The following is a 20,553-nucleotide window of genomic DNA, read 5'->3' on the forward strand; positions in this document are numbered from 1 at the left end:
ATTAGGAAATTGCAAATGTTATTCAGACCGTTTTGCACTGTATCGCTATTTAGAAAATGCAAAATAAGAATTTCTTACATCTGGCCCTAAATGTTAACACTGCTGCAAAAGTGAACTGGTTGGTACCTAAGAAAGTAACTTCCCATGTCAACAATTAACTGATGATCTAGCAGGATGAATTGTATCCCCAAATTTCTCAATGTTGGTTTTGCATTTTGGCTCACACCAGACAACAGAGTTCAGAATTGTGTTTTTTCGGTCAATTCATTTGAACTGCAGCTGATCAAGTCAACACGATTTTTCCAGGATCTACCCAGTCTCGCAGACTCAGGCTATTTGACTTGTGACACACTTTAGTACATAGAAAAAGCATGCAAACACAATGGAATGACAGCCATCTTTGAACTGTTATGCATTCTTTAATAACACTTTTAACTCCTCCTACTGTTGATGCAAACCCCATCCTGTGTGTAGATTTACCCAATGGCGCTCCCACCTGCACAGCCCTCGCTTGGAATAATTACAAGGATGTTGCCCTGTGGTGCTCCTGGACTGGTGGTCTGCCACCAGCACGGCTGCGCTGGCTGAAGTCCAGCGAGGCGGAGAGCGACATCGAGTCATATTCCAACGTCACCAGACTCAAAAGAGGGGCTGACATAAGGAACAGCAGCACATACACCTGTGTGATCTCCCACCCTGGACTCAGAGGGGATGCAGTGTGCAGAACCACAGTTTGTAAGTAGCATGTTTTTGTTGACACATGTGTATATTGTATTGTATTGTATTGTAATTGCATTTATATAGTGCTTACTACCCCTGACGAGGCGTTGAAGCGCTTTTTCGGCGAGTAGCACGCTACTCCGGGACCCATAGAGGATTAGTGTTGAATTAGTATAGTGAAACATGCAAGTACATTTTAAGTGGTAGATAGGTTAGTCAGCTATTTGGATTTGGAATGATAGCAGAAGGATAGAGGAGGAAAAAGGTTTGTATTTATATATCACTTGTTACCCCTGATGGGGTATTGACGCACGCTATTCAGGAAGCCCATAAAGGATTAGTGGTGGATTAATATGGTAAAATATGGAGTAATTTCAGTGGTGAATATTAGTCAGTTATTTTGAGTGAGAAGGTTAGCGGAGGCATAAAAGGGAAGAAAGGTTTGCATTCTATATGGAAATGTGAACAACGTTTGTAAATTGGCAATATATTTATGAGTCCTTCCTTCTTTTATTCCCATATTCATCCCTTAGAAAAATGCCTGCTAACGCCCTGGTGAGGGTCTCAGCATTTAATAAACAAGCATTAGAAATGCAATCGGGCTCGGATTTATTTGAGTTTGAGCTAATGGCATTGTAAATGCCAATGTATTGTTGCTATGTGTTATGGAGTGTGTTCATGTGGTGTGTACTGCTAGGGATCTCCTTGTGAATGTGCCAATATTGCACCACTTGCCTGTGATGTCCGTCTTATGTGTGAGAAGCTTGCACCTCTGCTGCCTGTGGTCTCCTTGTGAGTGTAAGAAGCTTGCACTGCTGCTGCCTGAGATGTCGTTCTTGTGAGTGGGTGAAGATTGCACCTCAGCTGGCTGTGGTCTCCTTGTGAGTGTATGCACTGTCATTGCTAGCCTGTAGATATGCACTATCATCGCTAGCCTGTAGATATGCATTGGCTTCACTAGCCTGTAGGTATGCACCGTCATCGCTAGCCTGTAGATATGCACTGTCATCGCTAGCCTGTAGATATGCGCTGTCATTGCTATCCTGTAGATATGCGCTGTCGTAGCTAGCCTGTAGATATGCATTATCATCGCTAGCTTGTAGGTATGCACTGTCATTGCTAGCCTGTAGATATGCTTTGTCATCGCTAGCCTGTAGATATGCACTGTCATCACTAGCCTGTAGATATGCATTGGCTTCACTAGCCTGTAGATATGCACCGTCATCGCTAGCCTGTAGATATGCACTGTCATCGCTAACCTGTAGATATGCATTGGCTTCACTAGGCTGTAGTTATGCTCTGTCATCGCTAGCCTGTAGATATGCTCTGTCATCGCTAGCCTGTAGATATGCACTGTCATCGCTAGCCTGTAGATATGCACTGTCATCGCTAGCCTGTAGATATTTGCTGTCATTGCTATCCTGTAGATATGCGCTGTCGTAGCTAGCCTGTAGATATGCATTATCATCGCTAGCTTGTAGGTATGCACTGTCATCGCTAGCCTGTAGATATGCTTTGTCATCGCTAGCCTGTAGATATGCTTTGTCATCGCTAGCCTGTAGATATGCACTGTCATCACTAGCCTGTAGATATGCATTGGCTTCACTAGCCTGTAGATATGCACCGTCATCGCTAGCCTGTAGATATGCACTGTCATCGCTAACCTGTAGATATGCATTGGCTTCACTAGGCTGTAGTTATGCTCTGTCATCGCTAGCCTGTAGATATGCATTGTCATCGCTAGCCTGTAGATATGCACTGTCATCGCTAGCCTGTAGATATGCACTGTCATCGCTAGCCTGTAGATATGCACTGTCATCGCTAGCCTGTAGATATGCACTGTCGTCGCTAGCCTGTAGATATGCGCTGTCGTTGCTATCCTGTAGATATGCGCTGTCGTTGCTAGCCTGTAGATATGCATTGGCTTCACTAGCCTGTAGATATGCACTGTCATCTGCACTCTGCACCGCCACTCTGCACCGCCACTCTGCACCGCCACTCTGCACCGCCACTCTGCACCGCCACTCTGCACCGCCACCCTGCACCGCCACTCTGCACCACCGCACTGCCACTCTGCACTGCCACTCTGCACCACCGCACTGCCACTCTGCACCGCCACTCTGCATCACCGCACTGCCACTCTGCACCGCCACTCTGCACCACCGCACTGCCACTCTGCACCGCCACTCTGCACCACCGCACTGCCACTCTGCACCGCCACTCTGCACCGCCACTCTGCACCACTGCACCGCCACTCTGCACTGCCACTCTGCACCACCACTCTGCACTCTGCACCGCCACTCTGCACTCTGCACCGCCACTCTGCACCGCCACTCTGCACCGCCACTCTGCACCGCCACTCTGCACCGCCACTCTGCACCGCCACTCTGCACCGCCACTCTGCACCGCCACTCTGCCACTCTGCACCGCCACTCTGCACCACCGCACTGCCACTCTGCACCGCCACTCTGCACCTCTGCACCGCCACTCTGCACCTCTGCACCGCCACTCTGCACCGCCACTCTGCACCGCCACCCTGCACCGCCACTCTGCACCACCGCACTGCCACTCTGCACCGCCACTCTGCACCGCCACTCTGCACCGCCACTCTGCACCACTGCACCGCCACTCTGCACCGCCACTCTGCACCGCCACTCTGCACCGCCACTCTGCACTCTGCACCGCCACTCTGCACTCTGCACCGCCACTCTGCACCGCCACTCTGCACCGCCACTCTGCACCGCCACTCTGCACCGCCACTCTGCACTGCCACTCTGCACTGCCACTCTGCACCACCACTCTGCACTCTGCACCGCCACTCTGCACTCTGCACCGCCACTCTGCACCGCCACTCTGCACCGCCACTCTGCACCGCCACTCTGCACCGCCACTCTGCACCGCCACTCTGCACCACCGCACTGCCACTCTGCACCGCCACTCTGCACCTCTGCACCGCCACTCTGCACCTCTGCACCGCCACTCTGCACCTGTGCACCGCCACTCTGCACCGCCACCCTGCACCGCCACCCTGCACCGCCACCCTGCACCGCCACCCTGCACCGCCACCCTGCACCGCCACTCTGCACCGCCACTCTGCACCGCCACTCTGCACTCTGCACCGCCACTCTGCACTCTGCACCGCCACTCTGCACCGCCACTCTGCACCGCCACTCTGCACCACCACTCTGCACCGCCACTCTGCACTCTGCACCGCCACTCTGCACCGCCACTCTGCACCGCCACTCTGCACCGCCACTCTGCACCGCCACTCTGCACTCTGCACCGCCACTCTGCACCGCCACTCTGCACTCTGCACCGCCACTCTGCACCGCCACTCTGCACCGCCACTCTGCACCGCCACTCTGCACCACTGGACCGCCACTCTGCACTGCCACTCTGCACTGCCACTCTGCACCACCACTCTGCACGGCCACTCTGCACCACCACTCTGCACCGCCACTCTGCACCGCCACTCTGCACTCTGCACCGCCACTCTGCACCGCCACTCTGCACCGCCACTCTGCACCGCCACTCTGCACCACCACTCTGCACCACCACACTGCCACTCTGCACCGCCACTCTGCACCACCGCACTGCCACTCTGCACCGCCACTCTGCACCTCTGCACCGCCACTCTGCACCGCCACTCTGCACCTCTGCACCGCCACTCTGCACCGCCACTCTGCACCGCCACTCTGCACCGCCACTCTGCACCGCCACCGTGCACCGCCACCCTGCACCGCCACCCTGCACCACCACTCTGCACCGCCACTCTGCACCGCCACCCTGCACCGCCACTCTGCACCGCCACTCTGCACCACCGCACCGCCACTCTGCACCACCACTCTGCACCGCCACCCTGCACTGCCACTCTGCACCACCGCACCGCCACTCTGCACCGCCACTCTGCACAGCCACTCTGCACCACCACTCTGCACCGCCACTCTGCACCACCACTCTGCACCACCACTCTGCACCGCCACTCTGCACCGCCACTCTGCACCGCCACTCTGCACTCTGCACCGCCACTATGCAAAGCCACTCTGCACTCTGCACCGCCACTCTGCACCGCCACTCTGCACCGCCACTCTGCACCGCCACTCTGCACCGCCACTCTGCACCGCCACTCTGCACTGCACCGCCACTCTGCACCGCCACTCTGCACCGCCACTCTGCACTCTGCACTGCCACTCTGCACCCCCACTCTGCACCCCCACTCTGCACCCCCACTCTGCACCTCCACTCTGCACCGCCACTCTGCACCGCCACTCTGCACCGCCACTCTGCACCGCCACTCTGCACCGCCACTCTGCACCCCCACTCTGCACTGCCACTCTGCACCGCCACTCAGCACTGCCACTCTGCACCACTGCACCGCCACTCTGCACTGCACCGCCACTCTGCACCGCCACTCTGCACCGCCACTCTGCACCACCACTCTGCACCGCCACTCTGCACCGCCACTCTGCACCGCCACTCTGCACTCTGCACCGCCACTCTGTACTCTGCACCGCCACTCTGCACCGCCACTCTGCACCGCCACTCTGCACCGCCACTCTGCACCGCCACTCTACACCGCCACTCTGCACCACCACTCTGCACTCTGCACCGCCACTATGCACTAGATGGTATCGGATATTGCTTGTTTTACCTTTGGTCAGAAATCTATAATTTTTTTCCCTTCTGGCTCTTTTTTGTTGTTGTTTTTGTTTTGTTTTCAAACCAGTACTGTGGGAGTTTGAAATGCGCAAACTTTTCCCCATTGCCAGCTTACATGTGACAGTTTCCTGCAAGGTCCTACTATTCTCGTCTCACACATCGAATCCTTTTGTACCTGGTTTCCACTGTTGCATTCAAAACAAAATATTAGAGCGATTATCTTTGCTGTAAAATTGGTTTCTGTAATACTGCATATGATCATAAAGTTGTCCATGGAATCTCCAATTGACAGATGACCAAGTAGTTGAGGCACTTGGTGCCATCAAGTGTGATTTAAAGCGCGGGGCATGCCTTATGATCTATGTGCTCTCTTGAAGGCGTTTATATTGCTATTCAGGCTTGCAATGTAACTTAGAAAATCGATTTTAAAATGTGACTTTGAGAAAATGTAACACTGGTCTACGGCACCCGATTGATTAGTCTTTGCAGCATCTTAGGGTCTTCTATGCACTGCATGTATGTCATACTGAAAACATCACTCCATGCGAATAAATCTGACCTGAATTGTATGTTTACATCCGTTCTCTTATATGTGCTGGATTGCTTAGTGTGTTCTGCTGTTGAAGGAACACTTGTGCTTTTTTATGCTAATGTAGTGAGGGCGCGCGCAGTCCACTGTCTGTCAGGAGCGCCTCTGGGAAACGAACATACACGGGAACTTAAATGTTAAAAGCGGCACCATCTGGATTGCATTACACGGCCACTCTGACAGCTCCTAATTAAGATTAATCACTCAGCCGTGCTCGTTCGCGCACACAATATGCCACATCGGCCACGCGTAAATTACTTATAGCCTATCAGGTCAACGCTACAAAAAAAACAGAACAGCGAAGACGAATCACTAGGCAGATGCCGTAAAAATCTAAGGAATGTGCCTGGAAAGAGCCCTTTCTGAATTCCTTCTTCTTTTGATAGCATAAGATCTCGGGAAGCTCCGCCTCCCCACTTCGTGGAGGCGGAGGCCCGAGCCCTAAAAACTGGTTCAAAAATCCCAAAATCAGAGTCCATTTGCAAAAAAGTTAGTGCACAATATGGAATCACTTATTGTGAATGCACTCTTATTACATCAGACCCAAAAAGGGTCGCAGCGGTATATAGTTTTATTAACATCTGTGCTTAATGTTAGTTACAAGACAACTATCCTCCTGAGCGAATATTTCGGCTTTCTATGTACATTTTTCTTTTAATAATCACAGTTGAGAGGTGGGCAGTCTTAGGTGAAAAACTGAAAAGTTACAATTGCAACAAAAAGAGCTCCCGGGGGATAAGATCAAGCAAGTGTCAAATAAAACCCCTTGCAACGTATCCATATGACTCAAGTGAAAGTGTATTTTCAGTAAGTTACACAACTCGCAACTCAAATTTCACAACCATTGACTTCATGCTCAGATAGCCACAGATACCTATTTGGGTCTGGCTTGTAAACTCTTCTGTAGGAAGAATTTTTATTGGAACCGAGCATATGGCATGCATGCTTTTAGGCTACAAAATAATAGCTCTATACATGTGGAAGTCGTGACTGACCATTACAAATTGGAGGTGCATGTTGATGGCCTGTATAGGGATTATGGACAGCATTTCATAGTTACAGGCATCTTGAATTTTTGCAGTGAACTCTTCCAATCAATTCTCAGTGTCATCTCGAACAATCTTATGCACCCATCCCTGGAATGCATGGACACAGAAGCCCTCACGTATGTACTTTCTTTACCATATAACCCTCAGCATGGCTGATTTTTAGCAGTGGACATTGCTGAGGTGCATTGCTAGTCATGATCTAGATCTTTTGACTCTTGTTCCTTTTAGGTCAGATTAGGTTCTACCTGCAGATCTTCTGATCCAGGGGACTTAATGCTTAATGTTGGCCTGCAGGCGTCGCAATGCTTTTGAGGGTGTGTTTTCCTGACCTCCCTTAGTGAGAGTTGTAGGCCGAGATGCAGAATCAGGAGTGTTGGGTTGATCTTTCACTCTGATGACATTGTTTACAGATAGTTGTAGATTTCCTCGATGGGAGCCTACCTTGATTGACATGACATGAAGGTGGTCTGAGACATACACAGTAATGGCACGTTTTCCCTAGGATGCAATTGCAGTGTCAGGCTTAAATGCTGTCAGTGATCTAATGAGGCACTGTGGTTTCATAGTCACTGAATCACTCTCAGTCACTCCCTACTGGTTGCCTTTAGCGTAGAAACCTTCAGCGCCAATGTAAGGTTTCTATACAAACTGCAGTTATCAAGTTAGTTTTCCCACAGTAACAATATTATATACCATGGCACTGATCAGGGTTCTGCCCAGTCTAACCAAACACAGCAAAAGAAGGTAGTCAACTTTTGACTAGTACATATTGCCGCCCATAATTTAAATTTAGTAAGAGTTATATGTCTGTCCTGTTCACGTTGTGGTGAGATAACAAAATAGGAGGTCAAAGAGTACCTGGGCCTTGGGTGCACTCTGACCATCCCATATAGCACTATTCATCTACCGAAGCCCTCTCTGGGATGCCCGAGAAACTGGTAGGGGCAATACTCTCTTTGCCAAGACACAAGCTTGGCCAGAATGATTGGCTACAAGAAGGGTCTGTGAAACCAGGTCCGAAACAAGGATTGCTGATGAGATTTGGACATTGGCAAATTCATTTGGGAATTTTGATGCCTGTGGAAGGATGGGGACAGCTCATTGGCTCATTCATTTAGCTGAGGCAAGCTATTAATGCCCTCATCTGAGTGGAAGACCTGCTGTAGCTCAGCACCCCCAGCACATAGCAGGGCGTTTGACTTTGGCAGATTGTAGCCGCATCTTCCTCCAGAGCTTTGCTATCAGTCTGCCTTGCCTTATTTTCCAGTTAAGTGATGGTATGTGTGGTCTGGCAAAGTACCCTTGCGGCATCCTCCTGCTCCTTGATGATTTTCTCAAAAGATCTGATTGCTTCTTGGACACCTTCGATAACATGGATGACGAAAGGATGTATTCCAAATAATACCACAGCAAGGGAAACATCCTTTACAACGCAACTAAAACAACGCACTACCATTACAACAAAACTTTTACAACGCAGGATCCATTACAACGCATGCCATTACAACGCATGCCATTACAACGCAGCTGCTATTACAACGCATGCCATTAGAATGTAAGTATGGGTAAGTAATTAATTTAATTTTAACCCCTACACCATCCAACACTTACCCTACAATTACTCCCCCCTGGAGTTAGAATAGTAATTTTAACCCCTACACTATCCAACACTTACCCTACTATTACGCCCCCCCTGGAGTTAGAATAGTAATTTTAACCCCTACACTATCTAACACTTAAACTACTATTACATTCCCATTAATTAAAAAAATAAAAAATAGTTACCCATACTTACGTTGTAATGGCATGCGTTGTAATAGCAGCCACGTTGTAAAGGCATGCGTTGGAAAGGCATGCATTGTAATGGATCCTGCGTTGTAAAAGTTTTGTTGTAATGGTATGCGTTGTGAAAGTATGCGTTGTAACGTCATATATCCCCACAGCAAACATATAACTCATTCAAAAGCACATGGACCACTTCCTCTTGCCATGCAACAATCTAAAAATCTCTAGATTTTAACACACATATATATCAACAGCCTAAAAAAATGTGGGTATATTTATCTGATATCTGCTTTGTGGTAGAATTCATTTAATGCATTTATCATTGCCAAACGCTATACATTGAAACTCCCATGCCAATGTCCTTCTTAATACATCGGAAAACAGAGCTGCAGTCACTTCTGCTCAAGTACATTCTAATTAGGCTAATAAGCTAATATATTACATGGAGCCATCTAGTAAAAACGCTCACAAAACTACAAAATGACTGAAGTTGCACAGCCAAGCTATGGTCAAGTCTTACCAACCTTTGAAAGGCACAAGCCCGTAGTCTCTATAGGCTATAAATTAAACAAATTAACTATAGTGCATTAGGTATTATACGGAATAGACGTCCCCTGCCATTGCAAATAGATTTATAGACATGTTGATCATTGACTTCAAAACTCCAGCAAATCCCAGATTCTCATTATCTCAGCTACAGATTTTCTTCCCTAGCTGCCGCCATCTGTATTTCATTCACATGCAACTTGTAACTGACGTCCCAGAACCGCTGCACAATGGTGGTTATTGAAGTTTAAAAGTGATGGGACGTACATTCTTGACCTCGTTGGTACTAAGTGGACTTGCGTGATCCCCCTCAGACTCATAAAATTGTGGACAAAATGGGCTAATTAATATAATCTACAGCTTAATTTACTAGAACATTTTACGAATTTCACTAGGTTCACAAGTATTTCGTAGGGGGCACTCGTGAAAAAATCCAAGAACTCATGATCTGTGAAGTGACTCTGAAACCCACAAGTTGTTTGTTGAAAGGAGGTTATAGCTCCCCCTTCCTGAAAATACAGAAATAAACAGGATCTGATGATGAATTTCATACAAAGAATTTTCTAAGAAATGAGTAAAAGCAACAGGTTTTATAGTCAATTCAAATAACCCGAACATGCTGATTAAGATGGCATCTTGTTCTAGTTCAAAATGTGTAAGGGATATTTCATTATTTCTGCCTTCCACATACCTTTTATTCAAATCCTGCCTCTTGCTACTAAATACTCATCAACATAACATGCCTGAGATTCTACAGGTAAGAAGTGGGACAGAAAAATACAAATAATTACAATGATCTCACACTAACAGGAACCAGAGCAATCGCTATTGTGAAGAAATTACAGGCTTTGACACGAAGGCTAACTTTAGTAACTGTAGGGCCCAATTATGATCAGCCCAATATTATGTGCGGTTACTTCACTATTCAAAGGGGGTTGGAGTAACAGTCACCACTGGTTAGTTGTAGATAGTACCACATTTTCATATGAAAAGCATTTTTTTGTTTGCTAATTACCTTGCCACCTCAGCTCCTTCCTGGAAAGATTTGGTGTGATCTGTCAAGCTGGTGCTGAGAAAAGAGGGGGGGGGGGCAAAACGTGTTTTCCCGATACATTTTTCCAACATATACCTGCTCCCACCTGGCAGGAGCATTTTTAAAGCTCCCACTGGGTGGGAGCAGACCTGCCTTCCCTACTGGCAGGACCACAGGCAAGGAAGGCATATCTCCTCTCATTTGGTGGGAGCTTTAAAAATGCTCCTACCGGTTGGCAGCAGACTTTTGTTTCCCTGTCTGCACTCTTGCTGGTAGGGAAACACACATTGCTCCCACCTGGTGGGAACAGGCAAAAGCAGCTGCTTCTACTGAGATGGAGCAATGCTGGCTCCCACAATGCCCAGGATGAATGCATACAGGGAACCGGCTTGGGCCACAGAGGTTCTGGGGCTCAACCCAGCTGCACCCAACTTGGTGTTTGGCTGGTGCCCTAGGTGGACAACAGGGCACACACCCAGAAGAAAGGCAGACTCCAGGGGATGGAGTCCCTAGGGCCACTATATGCACTGGGACGGTGGCCATGACCTCCCCTTTCGCTTTACAGATATATTTTGCCCCCAAGCAATGGTGTCCTATGAGCCACTATTGGCTCTGGGAGGGGACCATGCGCCACTCACCTTAATTTAAAAAAAGGCTCTGTGGATCAGGTCCCCAGGCCCTGAAGTGGCTCAGGTAGGGGGGGCACGGCCCCTTCTCCCCTTGAAAAAATAAAAGGCCGCAGGAATGTTGTCTCCAGGGCCCTAAGTGTTGAAGTCAAAGGTCGTGCACAGTGTGGGGTTGGCTTTATGTTTGATAATAAAATATTGACTTATGTTTAAAAAAAACTTTTAAATTCCCTGAAAAAACAAAGGTTAAAGTAATGTCATAGTTAGGTGAAAATTTCAGTGACAAGGTAATGTTTTAAACTCGAAAAGCCACTGAAATTCACTAGTTATCTCAAGTAACTATAACTTGTGCCCTAAACTAACTATAACTATTATCTAACTATAACTGGTGAATTTTGGTGTATTATTTTCATTTAAAAAGTTAGATAGACCAGATTTTCATAGTGTGAGGATTGTGGTGTATTATATGGCATGGTTGTGCGACCTAACCATGTAATACACTCACAAAACTGTTTCGGATCCAGTGAGGCTCATTTTTAAAACATTTAGTTCAACCCTGAATATCTGTGGATTTGAGAAGTAAGGCTTAAACAAAGGAACTAGTTTAAAGTATTTAGAAGTGCCAAACAATGAAAACCGACACCAGTGTATAAAAATAGATTATATTTTTATGGATTTTTATACATCTAGATGTGCTGAAGCCAGTGATAGAGACTTTTAAGCAAAGCGTAAATCTCAGCGTTTTAGTTCAAAGCGCAAACAAGCATTGGTAACCATTAAGTTTAGAAACTTTTGAAAAATTAGAAAGAGTTGTATTTGGCTGCCTTGATCCCAGTGGGGTGGCCTAATGTGGCAGGTAATAGGTCAGGAGGGGCCATTAAAGAATATTTAGACAGCTACCTGGTCATCACAGCAGTTTCAAGTCCAGTTCCATATTTTACATCAAGACCACCATCAACTTGAATGGAGTGGTCCTGATGCAGGATGCAGAGGATACTGAAAGAAACTCTTGGTGCTGTGTGATTGATGGGGGTATCCTTGCAGTTATTCCTCAGTCCATGGGTAAGGACGGGCAACTTTGGCCACTGGTATCGGTATCCCTCCAAGTACTATTTGAGACAGTAGAAGGCCAGTTGGGCGATCGATCTCCATACACAGTGGGTACAGAATTATCCTTTGGTGAAGGCTGGTGTCCCTCTTTGTTGACCAATCTGGACTCAGGTGACATTCCTGGGATGAGCATACTTGGGTGCAGCTTTTAGCAGTTGAAGATCGATCTCTTAGGTCATCCAGCGGCGGTCATCAATGATTCATAGAAAATGGTTACTGACTTGTCAGAATGGGCTTCTTTATTTTTGATAGACCTGTTGCTGGTTCCAGGGAGTCAGCTGACTGGCCCTTGGAGTCATTTCTTTAGTCTAGGGTTTGGGAGCAACTCTTTCACAAGATAGGAGTCAAAGGCGCATTCCTCTGTTTGCTAGCCAAAGGTGCGGCAAGTACAATCCAGCAGTTGGTGCACCCTCTCTTGCCAGGCCTAGGGGTCAGCAGGTCAGTCCTTCAGCAATCCTTTCTCACAGTTTCACTATGAACTGATATTCAGGGTGCCAGCAGTGCCACATTTATGCCCATAAAGTGCCCTGGGAGGATTATGAGGTCACTAGCCAATGGGCTAACGGGATCAGTGATGACTTTCGGCTATGTGTGGAATCTAGCAATGTCAGAGTCCACTATTCTGCCTTCTCTCAATATGTCTGAACCCTTCCTTGCATGGTATGAGCTTGGTAGCCCATCCTAGAGGTGTGGCTACCAGTGCCCATGCGAAAACCAGTTTGGGCACTGGTTCTCGCTCCCAGTTCCCGCTGCTAGTCTGTCTACCTGAACTGAGGTGCAACCCTGCAAAAGTGTGATCACTATTTACCCACCAAAGGTGGCTTCACTTTTGAAGCTCCCCTTTTGGTCCAGCACTCTGAGTGGCTTCCTGAAAGGGAGTGGTAACACCTCACCCTGTAACAGCCTTCTATTGTTTCTGAGCCTGGGAGTCATTAACACTATTTCTCAGGAGGGCCGAAGCCTGCCTAGGGACCAGCAACTGTGCAAAGTCACTGGTCAACAGAGTGGCAACTTTCTAAAAGTTGGCTTTCCTTAAAAGTGACATTAAGGGGGTCATTGGGATGGCGGGCGGACTTAGTTCGCCCGCCATCCTATCGGGTATTGGGACCACCCACCATAAGGGCGGGGGTCCCGTGGGGGATATTAGGATGCGACCGCCACTGTCGCGGGCGCATCCTGCATTTTTAGCATTGTGGCGGGCGGTGCTCTCAGCACTGTCCGCCACAATGCTAAAAATGCACGAATGCATTTGCATTAACAAAGCGCCAGGCACCGCGCGGTGCCTGCCGCTTTGTTAATGCAAATTCAGGGGGTGTACCACAGGTACCCCCCGTGTGAACCCCCCACCTCTCCTTCACTCTGGGGGCCCGCAGGGGGCCCTTAGAGTGAAGACCGCATGCCTTTCCGTGGCGGCATCGCCACCACGGAAAGGCATCTAACTGAGCTCTTGGTAATATGGCTGCCGTTGTCTAATGGACACCGCCACCATATTAAACCTTTTCCGCCCCGGCCGCAAGGCGACCGAGGTGGAAAAGCGGCGGACGGTCTTTCCATCCGCCGCGGTCCCCCCCCGCCATACTAATATGGCGGGGGGTCATTTATGTGAGGATGGCGGGCAGATTGCCCCCGTCAGGCCAGCGGTGCTACCGCCAGCCTGGCGGGGGCAATCCGCCCACCATCCTAATGGGCCCCTAAGTTCGACTTGGGCATCAACTCAGCCTCAAAGTACCCGTATTACTATTCCCATTCAGAAGTTAGTCTAGTTCAGGGGTCAGATGGTAACTCTGTATAAGCCAATGGAGCTACAACCTTTTCCCATATGTTCTTGATAATATACAGCTCCCTGGCTGAGGGCTCCACAGGCCTTACGTAGGGGAGACTTACATATATTGTTAAGGTAAATGGGCACTTTGTCATGGGTTTAAAAGGCAAATTCGAACTAGCCCGTTTAAAACTGCTCTTCCTGGCTGCGGACGAAGGCTGAGAGCCATTTTGCACTTTGTCACACACAGGATAGCACAACCAGTGCTGCAGCCCTGGGGATACATTCTGTCTAATATGTGCTGGGTACCCTTGGTACCATATACTAGGGACTTATAAGTAAGTCAATTGGGGGTAGCCAATTCAACACACACTTTGTAAGGGGTTAGAACATAGGTACTGAGGTCTGGTTAGCAGACCTCAGTGCTCTCTCAGAATCGAAAAACCAGCAACATCAAACCAAAACTTTGGGGGTGATCATGCAAAAAGAGACATTTCCTTACACATAGTATAAAAAACACAAGGTCTGTGCGCTGCAGGGAGGCGCTAGGTGGCCCACATCCAGGATTGCCACACACCTGTGAGGCTCAGGAAGCTTGGTGCAATAATTCGACAATTATTCTTACTTCTACTATGGCGACATAAATTTCATTGCTGTGTTTTGGGTCTTTGATAACTCCGTTACGTCTGGACCAAGAATTGTATTCCCTGAGCCATCCCTGCTCCGGCGGTGAGGGAGTGCTGACTGCAGGGGCTGCTGTGGACGTGCATGCTGGAGCTCTGATTCAGCTGCTGTGCCCACTCGAGGTCCTCAGCTCGCCACGAAGTGGTGGGCCTCACTGACATTGGCTTGCCCGGACTGCTGCCATATTGCCCCCGCTGTACATCTCCCCTCGGCTATTACCATCTTCCCTGCAATCACCGCTGCCTACCTGCTGCAGATGACTGGATCCTTCCTGAGCGGGGCGACCACGAGGAGTGTGGTAGGTTGCTGCGCACCATTACCGCTTGCTTCTGCATCGGCGGGCGAGCCGAATATTGCATCATAGACCTCCCCTGCTGGCTTTCCTTTTGAATCGCCTGTGGCCCCTCGCGCTACGGAGGACAGTGCCTGCCCCCGGCAGAGAGGATGGTGAGGGGTGCGGCCGCATCAAAGACACTGCCTGCTGCTGCGAGACGCGCCCCTGCTGTGCATTCCTCGCAGGGGGCCGCCATGTGAATGCAACCGCATGTGTCGCTTTTCGTTATTCAGGCCCTAGCGTGACTGCTATCAGACACTGCCTGCACTGTGCCACACAAACCTGTTAACACACTCTTCCCACGCATACCCGGTTTCATGAATGTTGCAGGCGCCCCCCAGGGCTCTTTAGAACAACTGCTGTGCGCAGGTGCCTGCCTCTTGAGCTGAGTTGATGCTGTTGTGCTGAACTCCACATTGATACTACTTTGCTAACTGGGTGCATTCTTGTCCCTTCTGGATGTGTATGACCACAGAATAGGAGAAGGAGTATCTGATCCTTCCCCCACATACCATGACGCCGTGGTCAGAGGACCTACCGCCATTGATCGCGCTGCATGCCCGAAAAGCACTTTCTGGAGGCACTTCCTCAAGAGAGACTCTGCATTGGGGGAGACCTAGGAGTACCAGGCAGCTGCGCTTTGTGACACCCACGGCCCCCTACACCCCGTCTCAGCGCCACTGACCGTCATTTACTTATTTGCGGTCAACTTAAGCTGTTGCGAATTTGGGTGGCACCACAGATCCATTACCTGTGCTTCCCGGCTGCTGCTTGGTGCCTGTCTCTTCCTACTAGGGAGCTGCCCACACAACGGACGGTTGCGATGGGGAAGCCCGATGGTCGTCAGCCACGCCTAACCTTTGATTCTAAAAAAACTGCGACAAGGTCGACCTCTAGGGAGGCTGAATCCGCAGCTATGGACCACGCCCAATCCACTCCACAATCCAGTGAGGCTGATGTTAAGACGCTGCTGCTAGCTGTACAACATAGCCTGACGAACCTCTCGGGGAAGATGGACACTATGAACAATCGGATTGATTTTTTGGTGCAAAAGGTCGATAAACATGATGGGCAATTGAGGCCGAACACACATATCTGACAATGAAGATGCTACGAATCGAATGCAGACACAAGTGGCTAATATGGATAAACTTCTAAAAGTCATTGCGGCTAAGAATGACGACATGAAAATCTTACGGACTACAACGACACTTCGTCTAGGGAAGTAAAGTTTAGAGGTAAATACTTCACTGCCCGCAGATACGGGGAGGGTGAGAGGCTGAAACGGGCATTGGCGGAAGCCATCCAAAAACCTAGATTTTCTAATTATGTGCTGGACGTGGTGGACGAAGAAGGTCACAGGTATAGGGATAGCCTTGATATTCTTAAAGTCTTGGTTAAATACTATAAGGTCCTATACAGCTCACAACGCTCATCCCCCGGACTTTGCTCCCTACTTTCAGGACATAACTCTTGGATGGCTGGGGGATGCACAGTGCGAATTCCTAGCAGCACCCTTTGAGGATGACAAGCTACGTGAAGCTATAATGCAAATGGCATCTGGGAAGGCTCCAGGCTCAGATGGCCACCCCATTGATTTTTATAAAGCATATATTGCCCAGCTAATTCCTGTGATGAAGGAAGTTTTTCTAGAGACCCAAGAGATGCAGATTTTACCCACAACAATGAGAGAAGCATTGCTTACATCCTTGTTGAAACCGGGCAAGCCTGCTGATCAGTGCGAATCTTATAGACCGTTGTCCCTTATAAATACTGATACCAAAATCTTGGCTAAGCTGTTGGCCAACCGTCTTAGTCTACAGGTGGATAAACTGGTGCTCCCGGACCAGTCTGGGTTTATCCCAGGGAGAGCCACATCCCATAATCTTAAAATGTTGTTTTTCATTCTGCAGGCAATTGACCCCAGATTGAAAGTGGTGGCAGTGTTCCTCGATGCCTCCAGGGCCTTTGATTCTGTGGAATGGGACTACCATTTCCTCATTTTGCAGAATATGGGTCTTCTGATAGGCTTTATTTCATGGATTTGTCTCCTATACACCACAACCACAGCGAAGATCTTGATCAACGGCCACACCTCCGCCTCATTTTCCTTGTCCCGTGGCACCCGACAGGGATGTCCACCATCTCCCCTCCTATTTGCCTTGATTATGGAACCCCTTGGAGCACGACTTCGGCAACACTACAATCATATAGGTCTTCGGTGTCTACTACACCCGATACTGATCTCGCTCTATGTGGACGATGTTACTCTAAATGTCAAGGACCCGTATTATAATCTCAATTCCCTACTGCAGGAATTTGTCAAATTTGGAGGCTTATCGGATATTCATATAAATTGGTCCAAATCACAGATATTTCCCTTGACTGACTCTGTCACTTCCTTCGACACAGACTACCCACTCAAATGGTGTGACACTGATGTTAAATACCTAGGTATCCATGTTACAGCGGATCGGGACGAGTTAATGAGAACAAAGTATGGGTGTGCAATGGAGCAAATCACATGCTGCATTCCTCGGTGGATTGCCATACCACTAACTATGGCGGGTCGGGTGTCCCTTATAAAAATGGTGATCCTCCCTAAATTTTTATACCTATTCCTTAACATACCCTATGATCCCGGACGTCACTTTTTTTGCATCATTGCACTCGGAATTGATTCGCCTGGTCTGGGGTGGCAAGCAGCCACGTATACAATGGGACACATTGAGGAGGCCCTACTCCCAAGGAGGTTTTGACATACCTAACTTTGAATTGTATTATCTCAGTGCCCAAGCGCACTTTGCGCATTTTTGGTTCCATCAACCCTGTTACGCCCCCCCAGGTGGCCTACGAGCATTGGCTAGCTGACCCCCTTCCACTCGAGGGTGTTCTACTAGCTAACACCTCCCTTCGGACACGTTGCCCTTCCTCAGTGGATTGCACAATTATGGCCTGGTCCCGTATCTGTGATCGGATGCTAGCGCCTTGCTTATATTCTCCTCTCCTACCACTCACTTATCATCCAGATATCTCCCTGCTGCAGGAAGGCCTCTTCAGGAGGATAGCATGTGAGAGGAAACTCAACTGTTGGGTAGACCTGTATACGAATGAGAAGTTTCGTACACTCCAGCAATTATATCCTGATCCACCTCCAACCTCTATGGAAACATTTATTTATGTCCGCCTTCGTCACGGTATCCAGGCCGGGACCCCTTCATACCCTTCTGAGCCTGCAACACTGGCCCCTTTGCACCATATTTTACGGGCACCCTCTACTTCACACCTAGTCTCTGAGCTTTACCATATGCTATATAGTGATGTCGAATATCCTACAGGCGCAGCGCGATCTAAATGGACACTGGACCTAGAACAGGACATTACTGATGAACAATGGCTTTTTTGTTGCAAACAGACGGAGCATATCTCCTCTAACAGCCGGCTTCGAATTATTCATTACAGATTTTTGCATCATAGTTATCACACACCAGTTAAACTTCACAAATTTGGGTTGCGAGACACTACTGAATGTGATAAGTGTAAAGTGGAGAATGCTGATTTTCTGCATCTAGTTTGGGACTGCCCAGGCGTGCACACTTACTGGAATCATGTCCTTACAGCCCAGGATGCTGTGACCTCGCTGCCCATCCCACGCTCCCCCCTTGTGGCCCTGCTGGGGTATACTGAGCAAATCTCAGCTCAATATCGTAAATTTGTTTCCTTCAGCCTCGCCATTGCCAAGCGGCGAATAGCTTGTAGATGGAATAGGGGCAGGGCACCCAAATTTAAAGACTGGCTTTCGGATATGATATTTTGGCAGGATCAGCTCTGCGCTTATGCAGAACTGCTCCCACGGTCTTCGCGCCCACGTGACATCTGGGGGCCGCTACAGACATATTTATCGGAACACTCGGGCAATGATGCGTATTTGTTTTAGTACTTATCCTAGCTTCCCACGTTTCACATTTATATGTGCATATTACTTCTCTTCCACATGACCAGCATATTGAATTGCGATGGACTCCTGCACTAGCACTGTGTCTGCTGCTCTGACACTATTGCAGTCTATGTCACTGCATTGAGACTGTATTGGTGGAGACATTATGTAAATGTAAATTGATACTTGTATAGCACACTACTCAACCGCAAGGGTCTCAAGGCGCTTGTACGAATACCGCTGTGGAGCCCATCCTGGCTTTCCCTGTGAGGTGTCCACTCCTGGGCACCCCAAGGTGGAGGCCAGGCATCCTTAGCGTTGTGGGGGCCGTTGTGGAGATTAAGCAAGCTATTGCCCGGAGTTGCAGAGTGGGACTCCATGATTGGAATAGGCACCGAGGCGAGAATTATCAGGTCCGTGGAATTTTTGAGCTCAAGACCCGCCGAGGCGGGGAATCGAACCCTGGTCCCGGGCTAGACCTCTGCATCAGGGTCTGCCGCTCTAACCATTGAGCCACACTTCTCCACTTATCATGTTGTTGCCTCAGACATGGTCATGGTCATTTCTCTGTAATTGTCAGATCGACTTTGTAACTTGCCTGGACCCTTGATTGTTGGTTTTGTGTATCGCGACATAGTATGTAACACATGATACACATGATTTCCTTCTGTTTTAGCTGTATGATCCATGTGCCTGCTGTAATGTATTGTATGTTCTTTATGGAAAATAATAAACACATTTAAAAAAAAAAAGGCCGTGCGCTGCAGGGCATGTATTAGTATACTGTGATGGCCTGGACTCAATGCTTGAACTGTGCAGCTTTTGAAAGGGCAGAGGCAGTGAATGCAAATACACTGTGAAGACTTATTCAGCCGTGCCTTGTACAGACATGTCTCTTGTGGATGGTTTGTACTGGATTAGATTATTATGTATTACAGTGAAGATAGAGCCCTTCTATTGCTAAGTAAATGTGTAAGAAATGAGGGTTACATGGCACAATAAAGAACTCAATATTTATTTCTACTTCAAATGATTTGTCACTGTATTAATTAGCATTCTATGCCAAACTAACACATGTATTTATTTGCCATATATTTGTCTGCAAAGGTGGGTTTCGTGAAATGTAATCTCTTCCTAAAAACTAAATAGCATAAGAAAATAAACTCAAAACTGCACTGTGTCATTTCCTCATAAATGAGGCCCTTAGTGTTTAAACATTTCTTCTAGATACAAAATATGCTACAGATCCTATTGATTTATTAGAATTTACATTAGTCACACCTTTTAGTGATGCGCATTTTCCATAGCAAAAGCAATATTGCTGATTGTTCAACTCACAGATCTGGCATGACAACCCTTCTGCCCTCTTCGAACCACACTCATTTCATCTCAAAGGCTTCCACAATAGTGAAAACCTGTAGTGAAGAACCTCAGAGATCCTATGGCTAATGACTGCTCCAGCCTTTTCTGTTAACTTCAGTGCTTTAAATAGGTAGCAAATACTGTTTGGTATTGAGTGCCAGCACTTTTTTAATTTAAAAAGGAGGGTATCTGCACTTCTGAGCAAGACGGCAATACATACCAGCACTTATCAGGAGCAAATAGGCACTCTAATTAGCATTCCTGTATTTCCATTTAAAGCAATGGTTAACTTTGGATTTATTCAGGGCTATTTGCGTACATTTTTAGCATAAAGGCAAAAGAGCCTGATTGACAAAG

At 48.1% G+C, this 20,553-nt stretch overlaps 1 protein-coding gene across 1 annotated transcript in view; it reads left to right on the forward strand.

The window, feature by feature from the left end:
• The window catches only part of VSIG10L2 (V-set and immunoglobulin domain containing 10 like 2), a 221,496-nt gene that overhangs the window by 113,408 nt on the left and 87,535 nt on the right, over positions 1 to 20,553 (forward strand). Inside the window, exon 5 of the mRNA XM_078683409.1 lies at positions 475 to 735. Within this exon, the coding sequence (XP_078539535.1) occupies positions 475 to 735 (261 nt within the window). The remainder of the gene's footprint in view (positions 1 to 474; positions 736 to 20,553) is intronic.

The sequence above is a fragment of the Lissotriton helveticus genome, chromosome 3_1, assembly GCF_964261635.1.
Source record: "Lissotriton helveticus chromosome 3_1, aLisHel1.1, whole genome shotgun sequence".
Classification (NCBI taxonomy): Eukaryota; Metazoa; Chordata; class Amphibia; order Caudata; family Salamandridae; genus Lissotriton; species Lissotriton helveticus.